Raw genomic sequence first — 20,416 nt, forward strand, 5'->3', positions numbered from 1 at the left:
ATCCACGCTGAAAGATGCTAGGCGAGCCCGCAGGGTCGCCTTAGACATCACTTCACATTCCGGGCAGCCGCCCAGGGAAAGCGCGTGGTCCGCGTGTGTCTGTCCCAGGCAGGAAACGCACAGGATGTGGCGGCCCCCGTCGCTGAGATCGGCTCGGCAGGAGCCGCACTTTTTGAAAAGAGGCATTTGAAACAACGCCTCGCTCTTTTAGATGCAAGCGTGTGTAACGTAACACGCGGTAATGAAAAAGTATATTCGGCGCCGGATAGCGCAGCAGGAACGGCAGAGGAAGCGGCGAGATGGCCGGCTTGAAGCTCGTCCCGCTGAAGGCTCTTCGACGGCGCAGCTTCTCCGGAGAACAGCGAGGTGAGTGTCCACTTCGCTGAAGAGTTGAAAAATCAGAGAACAACCTCACGGGCCTGCTTTTATAGCCTGTAGCCACGCCCATTCTGGCGGGACGTGACGTGCACGGGCGCCCGCGCCCTCATTGGTGCTTCGTCACGAGCAGGTCCTGGATAGGTTGCAGCAGTTGCTGCTGAGCAACCAATAGGCGCGCGAGCCGCTCTGCCTAGGTCTGCTTATGCAGCAATGCGTTTTAAACTAATGCAAAAATTAAGGATAATTTTTTGGCTTCAGTATTCTCGAGAAAAGGGTTTTTGCCGTAGCGTAAGCTAGCTTACGCAACACGAGAGTACTCTCGTAAGAGAACATAAAGTTCAAATGATGATTGTCATAATATAACCAACACCATCAGATCACTTTTTTTCTTTGTTCATCTGGCAGTTATAACTCAGATACAGCAGCCAAACAAAATCTAAAGTTTATAATATAAGGGTCAAGAGCCCAACTAAAGCAAACAATGATCGCCATAACGGTGGCTTACAATTTGAGATTTTCTCCTTCAGTGATTCTGCTTGTTAAGATTAGGTGTCTTCAATAATGCTCAATCATCACTCAATTAATCACTTAATTATCTCATTAACTTCAACACTCTTGAGTGTGGACTCATATACACTCCCAGGAGTGTTAATTTAACACTGGAGTTTTTGCTGTGTACAAAGAGCCGTAGTTAACTGACAAGCTGAGCCATATCGCATTAATTATCGCTGGCGATACGTCCGCGATATTAATGCGATATGGCTCAGCTTGTCAGTTAACTACGGCTCTTTGTAGTTAATGCCGCTCCATCTGAAAGCAGGTGAAGGCGATTTACTACTTATCAAAGAACCGGCTTTACTGACGAGATGCGCATAACAATGTGATGCGATATATCGCCCAGCCCTAGCCATCACCTGCTGTGAGCATTCCATTGACTCCCATTCATTTTGGCGTCACTTTGACAGCGAATAACTTTACATCTGAGGTGTTTGAAGACTCTATTTGTCCATTGTTTATTTCTAAAGAAACACGACACTGTATAAAAGGCTCCATTACCTTGTATCTTACGTTATGGCCCCGTAGAAGCAGTTTTTGTAAAAATAGGCTAACGATTGTGTCATAACCACGCGACTCTCTGGAAATTACCGTATAGACAGGAGGAGAAGCTCCCAGTCAATCGGGGGGATGTGGAGACATAAAGTCCTATAAAGTCAAGAGAGAAGCCCATAGAGAATTATAAAGTTGCTCCTGCTCCTAGCTCATGGACAGCTCCTACTCACACTCTCCGTCTCTGCAAGATTCAGAAGGGAATGATTCAGATTTCGCTTGGCACAGCTACTTGAAGACTTACAACTGTCAGACAGGCTACTCACGTCACATCCACGTCGTCAAGCTCAGTTTGAGTCTGTGCAGTACACTCAGCCATCAGGAAGTGAGTGCTTCTAATTTGCTTCACTTTTCTCCGTTGAATTCTATGGGGACACTGTTTCCATTTCTTAAATGATCTATGGTTGTGAGGTTTCAGTGGTTCAGGAAGCCTCATTTTGCCATCAGTAGTTATAATTTAGCTACAGTGGCCAAACAAATACTAAAGATACCGACTTAAGGGTCAAAAGCCCAACCAAAACAAACACGATCACTACAACGGTGACCTAAACTTTTTTTTATTTTTCTCCTTTGGTGATTCTGCTTGTTAATATCTGGTGTCTTCAATAATGGCCAATCATCACTCAATTATCACTTAATTATCTCATTAACTTCTGCTTCAGTGTTAATTTAACACTCATATTTTAACACTTTAACACTCTTGTGTGGAGTCAAATAAACTCGCAGGAGAGTTAATTTAACAAGGAGTTTTTGTTTTGTCTCAGTGTATTCTTTCATGACCACTTTTCATTGGATATTTAAAATGTGTACGCCAATCTTTTTCTTGAAAGATCTGAATGTGTTGCAGGTAGTCTGTATGAGACGATCTCTTGCTGTGCTCTTTATATTCTGAGGCCTCTGATGTTGATTTATGTTGCACCATATTTAGAGAAAATGTCAGGTTTGGATCTTTAATTTATTTATTTTTTTATCAGCAAATCAATTATGATTTAGAACTATACACAGCAAAATCCCCAGTGTACATAATGTGTCCACACTACAGGGTGCTAAAATAACACTCAAGCGGTATTGAAGTTCATGAGATACTTAAGTCTTCCTTAATCACTGAAGGAAAGAGACAACAAGAACAGAAAAAAAAGAGAGACAACAACTACAACTGACTTCAGCCATTCCACATTATTGCACTTATTCTAACCAGTTTGACTTTATTTCTGTCATACATCTACAAAAGTTCTTATTGAGAATAAACAGATTTAGATTCAAGTACATTATGGTGACCAGTGTTTTCTTTATGTATGTAATACAGAGATTTTGTATTTATTTATGTTAATATCTGCGCAATTAATGTGTATTTAGCCTGCATCAGCCAAATATCTGAATTAAGCCCAGTTTGACATTACTGCGGGTTCTTGAGTTAATTGGAAACTGCAGATATATTGATACTCGAAACCATGATCAGCAATGCAGTGATTGGCTAGCGGCAATACAGCAACGTAATGATATCATATTAAAAAAGAACATCACAAACCTGATTAAAAAAACTTGAATTTCTGGACCTTTATAAGGAAATAGACAAGTAACCAAAACAACATAAAAGTTATAATAGATAAATATAAAGTACTGTTTGTTACACAATTCCCAATTATTTCAATTATTTTACGATTTCTAGTATCTGTACAGTCTTTATATTTTTAAATGTTTTGTAATTATAAATTCAGTTCATTTTTACCTATAAAGCAGATTTACGTGACTTCTTTTTTTTTTTTTTTTTACAAAGCTTTATGCATCTCCTGTATGGGGTCAGAATTGTTGCATTATTCAAAATAAATAGATTAAGATCCACAAATAAATGTAAAGAGTTTCACAAAAAAAAAAAAAAAAGAATTCACAAATAAATAAAATGAGATTTGCAAATAAAACAATATATATATTTACAAATGTGCTTTATGTCACACACACAACTATGTCTGGCATTTATTTGTGAACTGCTTTCTGTGCATTTGTAAATCGCTGCACACATTTGTGAATCTCTTCTTTTGCATTTTTAAATCCTCTCACGCATCTGTAGATTTTGTAACACTTCTAGCGTTGACATACAGACAAATCCACAAATAAGTGGACTCCACCCACTGTTTACTCAAGCCAATCAGATAACAGCCACATTGAGCTGACCAATCGTAGCACGTTCTCTCTACAACCAATCACGTTAGGCTTTACACTCAGGGCGGGATCTGATTCATTTTGCACCCTTGAAAGGAGCAATAATCTATGTGAGCTAAAGTCAAATTAAGATGAAGTGCGGTTAAACACCTAGTTTCCAAAAGATTGTTGGAGTTTAACACTACTTTATATTTCCATCAGGATAAACTCAGGATTACACACAAATTATGATAATCACAGATCCAAGCATCAGTCAAGTCAAGTCAAGTCAAGTTTATTTGTATAGCGCTTTTCACAATACAGATTGTATCAAAGCAGCTTCACAGCATTAAATTTAAATAATACAACAAAGTTTATTTCAAGAGGAATTTATTGATTGATAAAATTAAATTAAATATCCCCAAAATATCAGTAACACCCTCTCTACACTGAACGCAAGCGACGCGACAGCGCGTCAAAAGCAAATAGTTCCCCATTATCTTCCCCGCTTCCGTAACAGTTTCTAAATAATGTAAAACTAAAATGTTTGAAATGTTAACACATCTGTCCCTATGTGACGTCTGTTTTCTCTTTTCTGTTTTTCGTCTTTCTTCTGTCTACACTGGACACAGCGGGCAACATGATGATTCACTGACAGTACAGATATACTTCTGAAGTAGGCGGCTACTACATGCAATTACACGGAGGACAAATGATTTACACATTCGCTGTGTCCAGTGTAGACAGCCTTCACGGGGTAGACACGATATGTGACCCTGGACCACAAAATCAGTCTTATGTGTATTTTTTTTAAATTGAGATTTATACATCATCTGAAAGCTGAATACATAATCTTTCCATTGATATTAGGTTTGTTAGGATATGACAATATTTGGCCAAGATACAACTATTTGAAAATCTGGAAACTGAGGGTGCAGAAAAATCGAAATATTGAGAAAATCGCCTTTAAAGTTGTCCATTTCTATAGGCGATTGTGGTGCATCCACTCACAAAAATATTTTTTTTATATATTTAACCCTCTGGGGACCAAGCTGTTTTTGGGGCCCTTGAGATGTTCTGACATGCTCTGACATTTGTGCTTTTTTCAGTTATTTATAAACATGTTAATGGCAAAGGTGTAAATTCACTCTATATAGCACAAACAGGCCTACCATAATATGCGAGCAACATGTATGTAGATGTTTGTATTTTTAAGAGAATAATGTTTATGCGTGGTTATTTAAAAAAATTAAAATGAAAGTTGCTGAAATAAGACCACAAAACTCATACAAAATATGTGCCCACAAGACTTTTGACTAATGGATGTTGTCCCTTTCAGTTCTAGCTTCAAAATTATGTGAAAATAGTCTTGCTTTATCGTTCACAAAAAAAAAATACATTGATTTAAATGGTGTAAAACAGGTTTTGCTTGGAAAGCCAATATGCGAGGGGGAGGAGTTTACACCTTAGTCCCACCCACTCTGCATAATGTCTCTGCATAATTAGCCATTCATTCAGGTGTGACACTGACTGAGCCACAATGCAAAGACAAAATATATATTTTGAAGAAGACTTATTGACCATTTAAGATTTTGCTTACATCTATCTTGTAAATATGTTTAGCTATTTTATTAAAAAGGTTACAATTACAACAATAATTACAATTTCAGCAATATTTCTGCAAAAAAGTACTCTTTCTTTGTAAAAAAAAAAAAAAAAAGATTATAGGCCTACATTTTATCATATGTATTCATTAGTTTGAATATAGCCAACATTGGAACATCTTAGTCTATGACTTTATTTTTGACAAAATAGTATTTTATATATATGAGCAGAAAAGCTTATTTGATGTGACAGTATATTCTACAGTAAAAACTGTACCCAAATCTAGTCAACAAAATGTTGTCTTTCATACTTCGCCTGACTGTAACGCAGTAACTGTAACTGTAAAAGCAGTTTATTCTTTCACACACAGACGCGCGATTCATATTTAGGCTAAACACTCTTTACAAATATGTACCCTTCATTCATCTCACAGAAACGCGATTCATTTTAGGCTAAACAGTCTTTACAAATATGTACCCTTCATTCATCTCACAGAAACGCGATTCATATTTAGGCTAAACAGTCTTTACAAATATGTACCCTTCATTCATCTCACAGAAACGCGATTCATATTATAGAAACGCGATTCATCTTTTTGTTTACATAAGCCTACAACGTTATTCCATAACGTTATTCCACATTTACACTTGAGAAAGGATAACTTAGCCTACCTCACTCCTCAGCGGGATCTGCTCCTCATATCAGCACGGAAAATTTTCTCCATAAGGTAGGCTATATTATGCCTCTTTGTTTACAGCTGATGTGGGGGCGTTTCACAGACTGAAATGGTTCTCAGAATTTGCGTTTGAATAGCACGCGCTCTCCGGGGCGTGGTCAAATTACTTTTGAATGGCTCGTAATGAGCTCGACTGGAGTCGCTCTCTTTTTATACAGATTACAGAAGCTGATAATATTTGTTTTTTATATAAATTACTTCATTTAAAAGCTGCGATCTCAAGCTTTATGCCCGTGGGTCTGTTTGCCTGTTTGACTGAATTTTCGCAGAGTTATAGATAATTTTCGAACGCGTTTCAAACGGGAGTTCACTGACAGAGAGAAGGCAGAAATCGCATCATGTTAAAGTTTCTTTATTTGTCAAAAAGCAAAACACTTTATTTTTATTGTGAATATACAGAAAAAAAATAGAAACTGAACAGGATCGATTGATGTATTACACGAAAATGAAAGATCAAAATTAACAGAGCATTTAGTGTTTATTTTCATTGCTAAAAAAAAAAAACGAGCAAAACGCGTGGGCGCGTTTTTGGTCCCCAGAGGGTTAAGGTGGGAAATTTACTAAATATCTTCATGGATCATGATCTTTACTTAATATCCTGATGATTTTAGGCATAAAAGAAAAATTGATAATTTTTACCCATACAATGTTTTGTTGGCTATTGCCACAAATATACCCGTGCGACTTAAGACTGGTTTTGTGATCCAGGGTCACATATAAGAAATGTCAAAACGGATGATTTTGCCTTTTAAAGCACAATTGCGGTGACAAACAGCTTTAGGACATAAATATGGAATATGAGCCCAAATGACCATCAGTGATGTAACAGTAAAAGCGTTAGCATCAGCGTGTAGGCCTACTGGGGTTTTAAGTGGATGATGCAAATAAAAATCTTGCAATGCTGAAAAATACTTTGCATTTAGTTTGGATGCTGTAAATAACTTTTAGTAACCAAGTCTGATTCATATGAAATATTATTTGTGTGATCAAGTGTTTGTCTGCTGGGCATGATATCTATTGGAATGCAACAACCTGTCACACATTTAAAAACAGCGCACTTAGCTTCTCTATAAATAAAGGGAATCATAATACATGTATTTAATGTTTAAAATACTTATAATGCTCATTGACTGAAATTATACGGCTTTATAAACACAAATTTGGAGCAGCCAGAGAAAAACTAACATTAAAAAGTAAAGGGTCAAGAGCCCAACTAAAGCAAACACGGATCACCATAATGGTGCCATCAAACCAAGTATTCATTAAAACATCAACATCTAAACTTATGTTGATTATCAATAAGAACTTCAATAGACACATGACCAAAATAAAGTCAAACTGGTTAATAATAAGTGCAATAATGTGTAATGGCTGGATGTCTTTCTTTTTTTCTGTTCTTGTTGTTTCTCCTCTCTTCAATGATTCTACTTATGCACATCAGGTGTCACTATGAATTGTCAATCATCACTTAATTAATCACTTATGTATCTCATTACCTTCAAAGCTGTGTTATTTTAAGTCCCTTCAGTGTGGGAACATATGTACTCTGCAGGGGTTCATTCTTTAACACCTTGGATATTGCTGTGTATTATAACAAATTTTCATATTTTTGGATGTTCTGATGAATGTGCAAATATTTTGGTCACACTCTAGATTAGAGTCCAATTCTCACTGTAAACTAATTATTAATACTGTACTAGTAAAAACATAAAACTGTTTATGCTTTTGGCAAATCTCTGAAGACAATGACGTCATTCGCATGCATATTACGTGTTCAGTCCATAGTGTTTCATTGCCATTTAATGGTCAGGCAGCAGAATACAGGTTTTCAGTCATCTTCACGAATCCGTGTGAACGGGGATCGTTTTGACAATGGTGTCGTCTGTACGCGGAAAACTCAAAGGAAAACTTCTCTGTTTTAAGCATATCGTTGTCATGTAAACGTATCCTAATTCCATGTATGGGTTACCATCATTGGACTTCACATATCACTTCCACCGATATAGTAATATGCATGCTAATAAGCAACAAGTTACAGTAATAGTAAGAATTGGACCCTAAACTAAAGTGTTATTAATATATATATTATTATTAATGTACTCAAAAAATATGTAACTGAACTCTTCTTTTTACAGGTTTGGCTCTTATCTCTGAATTTGTCATGTTTATGGTAGTTTATTTTTCAGGTTGGTAAAAAGATAATATTCTTCAATAATTTGTAGCGTGTAAAATAGTGTAAAAATAACATTTTATAAGTACTTAAGGTTATACATTTCTTCTATATCTTCCTCAGATAAAAGGATTTATTTTAGTATGACAGATCTTGCATGTCTCCAGTGCTGCTTATTCAAGTTTGCTAATTATTATTATTTATTTTTTACTTGTTGTTCTGATTCAGTTATTTTTGCACGTGTTTTGGAATCACTTGAATCTCCATATGGTGGATTGACAACCAGAGTTCCAAATGTAATATTTGTGTTTGGATTTTTGATTCCATTATTTGTCATCTACTTTATTTACAGTAAGTTTCTATCTTTTTTCCATTTGTGGAAAGTATTTTTTTCAGGTTAACAATAATTGTTTTACACATACAAAACTTATTATACTTGTATACTAATGAGTCCATACTCAAGTGTTAAAATGAACTCTGAAGCAGTGTTAAAGTTAATGAGATAAGTGATTAATGGATGACGATTAGCCATTAGCCACACTACCAATTTTGATGATGCAGTGTTCCATTATTAAAAAACATGTTATGCTCTAAAATGTATGTTTAAGTGTATATACAAATGTACAAAGATGTATGTTTTGTTTGTGTAAACATTATGTACAACACCATATTATTCTATTATAGATATACACTCTGATTTCATGAAATTGTATAACTTATTAATTCCAGTCTGCCTCTTCTTGTCATCGTGCTATTAAATTTAATCAATATTTTCAAAACTTCTTGTTGCAATAAAAACATCTCATACAAAACTGAAGAAATCGTTTGGATGTACTTAACATACTTTACATTTTTTAGTATTGACTAAAGTGAAGAGGAACCCATGCCGCAGAGAGACGTGTAAATGCTTATGGGATAAAATAACAGATGTAGCTGTTTACAGCTATTTTGTTCTGCCTTCATTAGAAGTCATCCTTATATTCGCCACTTACGTTTCAGGTTAGTAACCACTTGTTAATTTGTACATATGTGTTGTCCTTTTTATTCCACAAAAGAAAGCACAGATGTAATATTAGTAACTGTGGAAGATCATTGCCCTGTTTCACAGACTAGGCTTAAGCTTGTCCCAGACTAAAATGCATGTTTGATCTTATCTAACTGAAAGTAAATGTGTTGGTGAACAGATTTAAATATGTTATTTATCAATAAATCTCAAATCTAACATAAATGTTGTTTTTCTGTTTTTAGGGATTCAATTTGTTTTCCCAGTTTTCTTTATTCTGTCGTTTTCCTGTTTGCGTGGCCTAAACAGAGAGAAAAGCTGTAAGTATGTGATGAATTCATCTTTTTATAGTTCTTTGTGATCATCGGAATTATTTCGAAGCTGTTATATTAAGGTACAATTCAGTGCCTTTAAACTAAATGAATGCAGAATCATTCTGTCGTCTCAGTGATTCCCTAGTTATTTTTTGTTATTGATGCTTTAATCAGGCTAATTGTCCTGTCGGGCAAGTACAATTCCCTTCAATTCTGTTTTGCCCCTTAAACAAATCCACTTGTCCCGGACAAGCATTAATGTCGAGCTCTGCTTACGCATACGTTTTCCCTACAGAATGGGAGATTTTAATAAACATTCTGAAACAATAAAAACTTTACATTAAAAATAAAATTCATAGTGTATTCCAATTATTCCTCTTGCAGTATAACTTTAGTTCACTTGAGCAGCCCACAGCTTATTTAGATCTCACTACTGATTTACACCGGCATCGCTGTCAGATAATGTTGCACAATTAAAATGAAAGATAACACATACGAAAGATAACGCAGCCTCTATTGTTATTGATTATTTGCGTAAGTCTACCGGAAGTTAGGTTTGGGCCACAAAAGTGTTTATGTGTAGCCTGGTTAAAACTAGACCATTCTCAGTTGTAACTGAGTTATGGTCTGGCAAAGCTCCATAGACAAATCATTTCCAAAGGGGCGTCACCAACGGACGTCGCTCAAATGCCTCTCGGCGCAGTTGGATAGACCTAAAACTCCAAAAACCAATCAGAGCGATCGTCATGTGTAAAGCCATATGCTGCGTCCCAATTCGCCTATGTTACATTACGCCATAAAAGTACTCTTTTTGTGAAGAAAATGTATTTACTTTTGAATGTGTAGCAAAAAAGTAGGCAACTTTTGGACATACTACTTCATCATCTTTATCGTACGGATCTGTCGCATGCATCCCGTCATGTAAACTGCCCTGTCAATCATCTTGTCACAGTTAAAATCCTCTATTAAATCTAATTTAATTTCCTACCGTTTCGGAGAGAAATGTAGCAGCATGTTCATCTGCCAGTGGGTCTTTCATGGAGACTGTCCTCATGTGTTTGCAATTTGAATATAATAATGCTGCATTTAAAAGTTGGTGCGCTTCACCAACGGAGTGGACGTCGCTCAAATGCCTCTGGGCACAATTGGATAGGCTAGACCTAAAAACCAATCAGAGCGATTGTCATCGTGTAAAGCCCGCCTCAACGTTTCTGATTGGTGCCGCGATTTCCACGGCATGGAAATGGCCTTGAATGAGCTCTTTGCCAGACTACTTGCAGAGCAAATCTAAATTTGCCGGAAGTTGTCTGGGTTTTCCCAGGCTAGTTTATGTGCAGTAACGGTTGTTTATGTTGTTGCCATTGGAACCGTCTATACTGGGGCAAGACAGTGTATTAACTCAATGCACACTGTTAACCCTTGCTGTAAAAAAAGGCCAAATTCTGACAATATCATACCATTTTCCATTAAAACAGTAATATATCTTTCATGTTGTACAATTCATACATGTAAAAAAGTTCTTGTAGAGAATTAACAGTTATTTAGTTGTTGATATTTTATTGAAAATAATAAAGTTTGTTGTCACCATGATGGAGATCAGTATTTGTTTTAGTTGGTCTCTTGACCCTTGACTTTATAAGATTAGGTAACTCTGGCTGCTTTAATTGTGTGTTTATAAAACACATTTGTTATGGCAAGAAAAAGCCAAGAGGCAGATGATCAGGTGTTTTAGGCTGTTGAGATGATGCCATAATCATCCTGGACATGTCTGATTCTCTGATCATAACCTGTATATAAGCTTTGAATTAATGGATGTTTAATATTTTTTGAATTTCAGTTCATCTACAGCATGAAATACAGCAATATTTATGTAACCTGTTATTCTAAAGGATACTGTAATCATATGGTGCATTAAAACATTTTGAACACCTGCTTGACTCAAGACACACAGAGACATCATAAATCAGCACATGAATCTCAACAATGGTGACAATCAAAAGTTTCATGGGGTTCCAGGATAGTATAAAACTCCCAGCATGCACTGCTGCATGAATAATAATAACAAAAAATATTGCCACCATTGTTGAGATTCACATGCTAATTTTTGATATCTCTGTGTTTCTACAATACAGTTTCTTTGGTTGTGCATGATGTGTTAAAAAAAAATTGTCATTGTAACTCATTGCTGTAGTTTCACAGTGGTGGTAATGTAACACTTTTGAAACAGGATTAAATTCTGAATGAGGTTAGTGATTGAACAAGCTATATGATGATTTTGGCATCATAATCAATATAACTGTAATCATTCACAAACCATGTGTGAATGGAGAAGCGTGATCTGCAAAAACACAGTTCAAGCAGCGACAGAGAAACTAATGTTAAAAAGTTAAAAGTCCAGAACCCAACTAAAGCAAACACTGATCTCCTTCATGGTAACTTCAAACCAAACATTTTCAATTAAACATCTCAATAACAACTTCTGTAGATGTATGACAGAAATAAAGTCATGCTGGTTAATAATACGTGTAATAATGTGTAATGGCTGGAAGTCAGTTGTATTTCTTGTGTTTCTCTATTTTCTGTTCGTGTGTTCCTCTTTTCTTCAGTGATTCTGCTTATTAACAGCAGGTGTTCATCACTAATGCTCAACAATCTCTTACATATTCCCTTAATTATCTCACTGCAACACTGTCTCAATGTTACTTTTACTCTTTGTAGTGGGGATTTTCCTGTGGCGTTGAAAGGGTTAACAGTGTAAGATAAAAAGACACACCCACAAAATGTATTTTAACAGTAATAAACTGTAAGTTATAAAACAGGTATATACTGGCAACACTGTTGCCAGTAGTTTACTGTAAAATTTAGTTTTTTGGGTCACCATTGTGCTGAAGAGTAGAGTCTGTGCTTCAGTCCAGGAGAAGATCTAGAAACATTGATGAGTTGCTGCATGTTGCTGTATTAAACCAGTGGTGACTGTGTAGTTACTGGTCCAGTGGAAATATTTTTATGTTCAATAGTTTTTTAGTGGTCTCAAATGGAAAAAGTTCACAGTAATACTTTGTTCTCATTATTTCTGCGTTATACGTTTTAGTTAATACATTTAAATGACAGTTGTTCATTTAAGGCAGTCGGTTTCTCCAAGTGAAATTAGTAAACTCGAGTTTTAATTTAGTGCATTTTTACAGTAACATACTGTAGATTACAGTAAAGAACTGTACAATTAACAGTATATTACTGGCAACAGTGTTGCCAGTATTTTACTGTAAAAAAAACCTGGTAAGGTCTAACAGTGCATCTCATCGTGGTACAGGAACTGCTTAGCCCAGGACCATAAAGCTGAGTGTCATTTAATCAGAATCTTTTGACTGAGGAAATCTGGCAAATGGTTGCTAACAGTGCAGCACACAACACAGCAAGCATTTCCAATGCCTTGTTCCTGTCTATCTAGGTTATGTTAGTAACCAGCATGTTTCCTTTTGATAATGATTCAGTCTGGTCTGAGGGCCTTAAAGTATTACTTGCAGTGACACTTAGTGTAAGGAAAAAATTAGGCAAGGTGGCAATCCACAAAGATAAGCAAAAACAGCTTAGATAAGTACCACCGTCCAGAGGAACGTGTAAGACCGTAATTCATGTAATTAATTTGTTAAATATTGTTTGTTTGTTTTCAGTGTTATGCTTAATAAGAGTTTTAAGACTAAACCTAAGATTAAGAGAAATCTTAGCTGGTTTTGATCAGTTTATTGAATGAAAACATTTAAATATTTTTCAGGTTCAAATTTACTCGCCAATATCTCATGGATAATCTTCATGTTTATTATAACTGCAGTAGTGATCTATTTCTGCGCAATTGAGCTGACTATGTTACAAGGTACAGTTATACTTTTATACTATACTTGATATTATATCTCTTGGACAAAAGTTTAGATATGTATTACTTGTAAATGAACTTTTCAACATGAAGAGGTTTCACCCTTCAATGAATATCAAAGATATAATAAAAACTTCTGTGTGCAGATTTGAAAGGATGGGTCTGTGTGGCTATATTTCAGAAAATGCTGTGGATGAACACAATTTACATTGATGTGAATAAAGATCTAGGTACAGTTTTGATCATTAACTTAAATCATCATATATATATATATATATATATATATATATATATATATATATATATATATATATATATATATATATATATATATATAGTACACACACACACATATACATATTGAGTCTGATACTGCTTTGCTACTCCTGTTTTACTTTAAATTTGAATCTGATACTGTTTTGTCACTCTGGTTTTAAGGTTTCGCTTAGCATTGCTGCTCTTTGTGTTTTATGTGTTGTTATGCAGGTCTTACTATTTATTTATTTTTTAATCTGGTTGTTCTGTAAAGCACTTTGGTCAGCCTAGTGGCTTTTGCAAATGTGCTATACAAATAAAGTGAACTTGAACTCGACTAAAATCTGTTATGGTCAAGTTCAAAGGTCAAATCAACACATGCAGCTTTTGCAAAATATTTGGATGGATTTTTGTGTTTTATATTTTGATAAAATCATATAACTGATCAAAAATGAATGCAACTGAAATAACTAGAACATCGGTTAAAACGTATTATTGGACAATCAGAATACGTTTTGTCCTCCGTCGTTAATTGAGAAGAGTGAAGAACTACACAAATGATAAAAACGGATCTAAGATGACTAAGATGATCTAACCAACAAGACAGTAAATATATTGAATATATGTGAATAGATGTAAAACGTTTTATGTGTCAGAAGTAATTAAACAAATTGTTTTCTTTTTTTATGTACTATTCAATCTATTTTACAGATCTGACCCTCACCTTAAAAAAAGTATTCTATGTGTTTGGATCAGTTGTTGTTGTATTAGTGAACTCCGTTACACTGATGACTGAACTGATATTGAAAATAGGTAAGTCAACACATCATCATAGTGTTATGCTGTTATAACTTAAATTATTTAAAAGCAAATATTAAACATTTAAATATTTTTATATATTTATTATAGTGTAATATTTGTGTTTTAATCCTCAGACAATGGTGAGCGTGCAGCGGGAGATCTGAGAGTTGTCGTCTTTTCCTCTGAAAGCATCTTCACCTTTTTTCTGCTGATTCTGACCATGTTTGGACCATGTAAGTACAACCGTTTTTATTACAAATTCAATCCCGCTTAATGACCTTTTGCATTTAAATTTGGTTTGCAGAAGAGAATTTTAAACTCAAAATGCATTGCCATCAAAAAAAAGAGGTATATTATCTGACCACTGATGCATTATCTTTGTTCATCAAGCAGTTTATTGAAGTGATAATCGAGTGTAAGGATATATATATATACAGACCTGCCAACCTGTACGCATTTTGCGTAGCGGATACGCATTTTGACTTCAAAGTACGCTGATACGATTTGTCACTTTAAACTACGCAAAAACCTGGTGACGCCTCTGTGCACGCGCTGTCCTCAAATCAAGCTAGCCTACAGCAAAAGACGAAGAGTTCGACCAATCATAGCGCTGGGTTCATTCCCCAAATAGCAAGCGGGGATGATTGACAGATGCGTAAGGCGTAAGGCCTATCATTAAAAAGAGACTGAAAATCGACACCAATAAAGATTCCCGCTCGATCCCCCTTCCACTCCCCCGCGGCCGCCGTCTGACTGATGTCATGAGCGAGGACAGTACAGTAGTACGGTACAAGTGCTGTGACTCCTGAAGGTAAACGGCCTGGGGTCGATGTGGAAAGTTGATTGTTGAGTTAACTTAATCTTATGGATTCGATGATCACACAGATCGCATGGATTATCTTAAAATACTCGTTTATTCATGGTCACTCAGAAAAGAGGAAGACATCATTCAGTCATGCAAATAATAAAATGCTCAAGTAATGCTGAACTATAAATCTTGAAATCGCCATCAGGCTTAGTGATTATGAAAGTGCTGTGATTTGTGGATTAGCCTACTAATAAGCGCGAGTCTGGAGAAACAGGCGTTTATTTATTCATTCTCAGTGTTGAGAAACGTATGTGTTACGTTATTGTTAATTATAACTAAAGTACCTAATTATGTTACATATTTATTTTGTATGAAAACTAGCACGTTAGTTACTTATGGATTAAAAAGTACCGTGCTGCGCGAGCTCTCTCACAAACACGGACGCGCGCACACAGACATAATATCATTGTAAAATGAAAATTGACGGGCTAAGTTTAAATTTGGTTCTTGCTTGTTTTTTTTTCTGTCAAAAAGCATTTTGTATTATCCATCCCTGCTTTTAAAATTCGTTAAATGACGGACGTTTTACTGTTAACACAGCCCTCATTATGTCGGATTCGGAACTTATACTTTATATTATTTTTAGAATAAGTGATTCGTTATGCTATTATTGGACTCCTGTCTATTCATTGTCAAATGTTTTATATAAATATGTTTGTATTGGCTAACATTTATTCAGCTAATGCGTGTCCTGTTTAAAATGTGCAATGTTCAAATGCAAAGACAGCACGTCACAAATAGAAGCCCCTTTCCCTGTGGTATTTAGTATCATATTTGGATATTGGAAATTAAATTAATTAGCCTGGCCCTATCTTAATTGTACACAATGTTCCTATGTTTTTATATTTAGTAATATTTTTTTTTTACTGTGCTCTAGGGGTTTCTTAATTTTAGACTAGTTGACCAGCACATATTATATGCAATGCAATTATATAATGCATGTGTGTTGTCGTCCAAACCGCCCATACAATACCCCAGACGTGTTCTCTATTTTTATTTATATATATATATATATATATATATATATATATATCTCCCACATGGACTGTGACACGTTTTTGATAAACTGAGTTTGCAGTGTTTACACAGTAAAATCCCTGGTGTTAAATTTATATTTTGTCTCAATTGCTAAAACACTAAAACCCATTGGCTGAACAAAGTTCTCAGTGGCCTGAACTCCTTTAGCTAATTGTGCAGTCTGTTGTCAATACCTTAAACCATTTCACATGGTAAAACACAATTTGCAGATCTCACTTAAGACTTTTCAGCAAAAGTCTGAACACATTCTCATTCTCAAAACACATTCTGCACTCTAATGCACATGTCATCCATACTGGTAAGTGGCAACAGTCAAATAAAAATAGAGAACACGTGTCATTTATTGAACACAACCACTCAAAATTGATTTAACCTGTTTCAAATGATGCCCAAAGACAAGAAGAAGCACACTGATCGTTTACTCCTTTGATTTTTGTCCCTTTTAGTATTGTATACTGTACAATGAACAAATTGTATGGCTCTGAACATTGTGCTTTCCATTTGTTAACAGTACTGACTGCTCAATAGATTTTGACTGGTTGCAGGTTCATATCAACAAAGAACAAGAATTACAGTATCACAGAGACAGAGTTTGTGAGATGCAGGGTACAGTACTGTAAAAATAGGGGTACAAGGAGGAAGAACACAAAATACAATTGCAAAGAGCAAAGCAGAGTAGTAATTTCTAATCAATTTTGAGCTACTATGATAGAACATGTTTTCGTTCATCAAAAGACAATGAGGGAAAAATATGAAATTTGTTTTGAGATGTGAGAAAATGTACTTCTCCCTGAGAACTATATGTTTTGAACAATGTGTTTTCTATTTTTTGGTGTATTGTTTACTGACTGCTTGATAGAGTATATCATTTTGATCACTTTGTTTAGGATTTGAGAGCAGTGTTTAATTTTGAACACAGGTAAAACTGTTTTGAGGTGAAAGTTTTGTAAATAGAGCTTGAAGATGAGGTTTTGTGTTTAATGTTTTCAGAAAATGGAGCAAGGTTTCAGAAATTGTGTTTTAGCAATTGAGAAAAACTGTAACACCGCTCTGTATTTATATGGGAACCACCAGCAGGGTGTTAAAAGTAACACTGATGCAGTGTTAGAGTTAATGACATAATTAAATGATTAATTGAGTGATGATTGAGCATTGAAAACACCTGATGATAATAAGCAGAATCATTAAAGAAAAGAGAAACACAAGAACTACAACTGACTTCCGGATATGGAATCAACTGAAGATAAAAGACGGCATTAAATCTCTCAAGATCTCAGCAGACGAGACAACTCCACAAACAGCATCACCAGCTTCACTTATTACCACTATAGCCCTATTCGCACGGGATAAGTATTACCTAGTGACCTATAGTAATTTGTAATAATTGCGGAGGTTGTCTGTGATCTTAGTAATTTCTAGATCACACGAGGTCCTCAGATAATACTAATCCAGTGCGAATAGGGCTTATGTTGATGTTTTATAGGAAATAATAGGTTTTGCAAAGTCACCATTATGGTGATCATTGTTTCATTTAGTTGGACAGTTTGACTCTTGGCTTTTTTATGCAAGTTTGTTGTCTTTTTAACAGTGATTACCAAAACAAATGGTTTGTTACAAAGGAAACCAGAAACAAATATGATCTGGTGATGTAGTTTTAACCATCATGAAGTAGAATTAATCACTAATCTCATAACTGAGCAAAAATGGTTATTTGTTATTAATAGATTATTTTTCACCAATGATAATTTCTTGCCACAGGTCAGACATTCTGAATTGCGATTTTTAAAATGCATTGTAGATCAAATAATTTTTGACAAACACAGACATCAAGAATTAGCATATGCATCTCAACAATGGTGACATGCTTCGATATACACGAATAGTCCTTTAATTATGTAAATGTTCAATCCAGGAATCAGCCATTGTACTAACTGATGCTTTAGTACATCTGTGCTTAAAATGAGACTTGACTAAAATATATTTTCCTCTCACTGCTTTTAACACAGGGTTTTCTAACATGAAGTGTTTGCAGTGTTTTCAGGTTTGTGTTATTTAATTGATTTGAGATTTACAACCAACCATTTAACATAGATCATAGATACATTTACACATGCACTAATGATAATCCACTTACTAAATGAGAATAGAACCAAGATTTTCAAATGAACGTCTAATGGAAGATATACAGTATTATTGGCCTACAGCAAAATGCTATTTATTTAATTTTAAACAACTGTCCTTATTATTTGTATTTAAAATCCCTCTCCTGTCTTGAACACAGAATGCTAATAAAACTCCAGTAGCCAATGAATCAATGCAGGAAACAGAGGAGGAGTCACATGACATGAATCCTCTCCTAAAGAATCCAGATCAGGAGGCTGGTAGGAGTGAAGTTGCCAAGGAAACTCTGCCAGATTCAGTGGAATCACAAACATAATCAACAATGAGAGAAAAAGACACAGCCACACTTATACTAATACCTGCAGATTTATACTAACTTATTTTTTTTATCCACATAATGTGGTCTGCTGAAGAGAAAACTAACATCTTTCTAAAGTTATCAAAGAGATATATGAAGAAAACAGACTAGCATTTGAAGAAAATACACCTTGCCAACTGCTACACATGAGGAGCATCTGCTTTGTGTTTGAGGCTGTCAGTGGCACATGAAATATTCTGAAGGTAAAATCTAGGGGGGAAATGTTAATAATAATAATAATAATTCATTACATTTATATATCGCTTTTCTCGGCACTCAAAGCGCTTTACATAGAAGGGGGGAATCTCCTCAACCACCACCAATGTGCAGCATCCACTTGGATGATGCGACGGCAGCCATATTGCGCCAGAACGCCCACCACACACCAGCTTACTGGTGGAGAGGAGACAGTGATGAAGCCAATCAGTATATGAGGATGATTAGGAGGCCATGATGGACAGAGGCCACTGGGCAAATTTGGCCAGGATGCCGGGGTTACACCCCTACTCTTTCGAAAGACATCCTGGGATTTTTAATGACCACAGAGAGTCAGGACCTCAGTTTTACGTCTCATCCGAAGGAGTTAACTCAGCTTAAGTTTTTGAGTTATATTTTTGCACTGATTAAATTTTGTATTTATTTTGAATATTACATATTTCCAACTTGACAAATGAAAAATTGTTATATAGAATGCCTGTGTCAAATGAAGTATATATTGCAAGGCTGTGGATTCGACTGTGTGTAAAAAAAAAAAAAAAAAAGATACTTTCTGCTTTAGACTGAAAACTGTCTGTGGTAACTTTGAGTTAGGAGGAGGACCTATACTTTTTAGTTGTTTGCAAGCAACAGTTCCTCGTTTGCTTTCCAGCTTATTCTTGTGAGGGTAATTAAAGGGTATTGTATCATTCTAGTATTGACTTTTTACCTCTGGGTAACTTAAAGCTATTGTATAATCTGGTATTGAGCTAATTTTCTGGTTTAACTTGAGAGTGGTTGAAAGCGATTGTAACTTACCCCTGTTAACTATCTTAACCTGGGAAGAGGGAGTGCCTTTTTATTTTGTGTATAACCTTTTTCTCTTGGTTTTGGTCCTCGAAAGTTTATGTTTTTTATTTTTTATTTTTTTTTGCAGGGTAGGTAGCTCTGCTAAAGCTAGCTTCTATTTTGTTTTTGTTATTATTTTAGGCCAAAATTTTCTACTGAAGATTTATTCCTGTATATTTGTGTATGGAGAATATAAACATTCTTTTACTTTTCGTGAAAGTTGTGTGTCATGTTTTCACTCTGATACTGAGGCTGAGGTCTGTTCTCCCCGTATTTTTATGTCCCTACATTACTTTTAATTATCTTTTTTTCTATTACCTTCCCTTCTGACCCCTAGACTGGGAGGGGAATGTAACTCAAGAAAACTTTGACTCAAGATAATGCAACTCAAGATAACACAAGATGGAACTTTTAAACCAACTTCCATCTTCTTGTGATTTCTCAGAAAATATGCAGATATGCAGTAATTTGATTCTGATACACTGAAAGAAAACGTCTCCGGTCACTGTTGTTACCAAGGTTCAATGACAGGCAGGTCAAGACATTGCATCACATGATTCTGCATGTATGATGCGAAAACAAAACCATCGAGCGAAATAAAAACCATT

The 20,416-nt window shown here is 35.4% G+C and overlaps 1 protein-coding gene across 4 annotated transcripts in view; it reads left to right on the top strand.

Annotated features, from left to right (window-relative positions):
* Nucleotides 1-19,346, top strand: part of LOC309506949 (uncharacterized protein) — a 34,546-nt gene extending 15,200 nt beyond the window's left edge. For 2 of the 4 annotated variants that reach the window (XM_082180982.1, XM_082180984.1), the window contains 10 exons: nucleotides 8,101-8,151; nucleotides 8,364-8,486; nucleotides 8,994-9,134; nucleotides 9,384-9,458; nucleotides 13,225-13,323; nucleotides 13,470-13,553; nucleotides 14,290-14,391; nucleotides 14,514-14,612; nucleotides 18,292-18,326; nucleotides 18,567-19,346. In XM_082180982.1, coding sequence (XP_082037108.1) covers nucleotides 8,101-8,151; nucleotides 8,364-8,486; nucleotides 8,994-9,134; nucleotides 9,384-9,458; nucleotides 13,225-13,323; nucleotides 13,470-13,553; nucleotides 14,290-14,391; nucleotides 14,514-14,612; nucleotides 18,292-18,326; nucleotides 18,567-18,722 — 965 coding nt within the window. In that variant the 3' untranslated portion in view covers nucleotides 18,723-19,346. The other 2 variants (XM_082180981.1, XM_082180983.1) reach the window with 2 other exon arrangements.
* Nucleotides 19,347-20,416: the final 1,070 nt, after the last annotated feature.

This window comes from Leuciscus leuciscus (assembly GCF_965113295.1).
Source record: "Leuciscus leuciscus genome assembly, chromosome: 1".
NCBI classification, from domain to species: Eukaryota; Metazoa; Chordata; class Actinopteri; order Cypriniformes; family Leuciscidae; genus Leuciscus; species Leuciscus leuciscus.